This window comes from Amphimedon queenslandica, unplaced genomic scaffold, assembly GCF_000090795.2.
Source record: "Amphimedon queenslandica unplaced genomic scaffold, v1.1 AMPQUscaffold_12232, whole genome shotgun sequence".
Lineage (NCBI taxonomy): Eukaryota > Metazoa > Porifera > Demospongiae > Haplosclerida > Niphatidae > Amphimedon > Amphimedon queenslandica.
This window is the reverse complement of record NW_003547529.1, coordinates 12,846-14,329: the sequence shown is the minus strand read 5'-3', so window position 1 is coordinate 14,329 and position 1,484 is coordinate 12,846. Positions and strand designations below refer to the sequence as shown.

The 1,484-nt window shown below is 32.6% G+C and overlaps 1 protein-coding gene across 1 annotated transcript in view; it reads right to left on the bottom strand.

Annotated features, from left to right (window-relative positions):
• Nucleotides 1-16: 16 nt before the first annotated feature.
• The window catches only part of LOC109588212 (kelch domain-containing protein 10-like), a 14,307-nt gene continuing 12,839 nt past the window's right edge, over nucleotides 17-1,484 (bottom strand). The window contains exon 5 of the mRNA XM_020004396.1: nucleotides 17-220. Coding sequence (XP_019859955.1) covers nucleotides 17-220 — 204 coding nt within the window. The remainder of the gene's footprint in view (nucleotides 221-1,484) is intronic.

The following is a 1,484-nucleotide window of genomic DNA, read 5'->3' as shown; positions in this document are numbered from 1 at the left end:
TACAATACAAAATAGTTCACTTCTTACCTAGTTCTATTAACATTGTGATATTAGGATCAGTGATATAGTTAGAAAATGCTTCCATGTATCCTCTTCCTACATCTTTCCATTCAATTGCTCCTCTCCCACCCACTACCACCAACCACACACAGTCTGGACTCATCATTATTGATGATAAGGAATGACCCTGTCTACCAGTAACAGATTCGGGTAGAACAATCTGTTGAAATAATACATGTATGGTAATATTTTATCATGTAAACAGTATTTACAATATGTTACAAATATTCAAGGGAATATACATGTACATGCATTAGGTACATGTACTGTACATGCACACAGTGAGTATTTCTAAGGTATTAATACAATACAATACATTAACATGACAACTACTGTACAATCACTGTATCACACACATGTACACTCTAAACTAATAACATTATACACATACCTTACTCCACTGGTACTGACTAGCTCAGTAACAAACTATCATTTACTAGTTGATCATCATTACCCTCTCCACCTATCATTACTAGTGTAGGTGAGTCACTGATGATACTAGTAATAGCATGTTTATGTCTCTCCACAGGCCACTGTATACTAGCAGGTACTACTGGTCCCTTAACACTCTCCCAGTGCTAGATAAAATGAATTAATCAATATTATAAAATGTATTACCGTATAGCGGGAAATTTTGGAGGAAATTAAATTTGGCAAATATGGCGTTTCAATTTTTAAACTAAAAGCTAATCACCAAAATTTAGCTTTTTGTCAAATTTTTGTCCTTCCAAAATTTCCCACTATATGTAATGCATGTATAAACATGATTGATCCATGCAATAAATACATCCCATACAGTAATAGGATAACTTACTATTGTAGTATCAGACTCCAGTTGACATGTATAGACTGTATTAACATCTATATCACTTCTACCATCATCACTAGGCACTACTCCACCAAACATGACAGCTTTATTATTAGTAATCTTTTGAATAGCAAAGACACTAGTAGGAGGACAACACTGACCACTAATAGTTGGAATAATCCATTGTCCTAAATAGAAATAGATAGTATAATTAGAATTATTAAGTATGACACTGCAAATGCCAAATATTTCCATATAGCTAGAAAATTTGGTGGAGTAAAACTTTGGCAAATTGAGGTCCATTTGCCAAATTTTTAGTCTCCAATTTGATAAGGCTCCATTGAAGCATACACAGAGTTAAAATTTTGCCAAAGTTTTAACCTCCAAACCTCTTCTAAAGTCAATTCGCCAAATTTTCTAGCTATACGGTATGTACATACACGTATACATAGCATAAAATAATGACTATAAATTAATTTTAATGAGTGAAAAACGACCAATTTAAATTTGTCATTTTGTTCCACTTAGCACAAATACATGTTAGTTATGGCTCAATATGACAACATTTGACAATATCATTCATAAATGGAGTAAAATGATTATTAGAGTTCAGTAA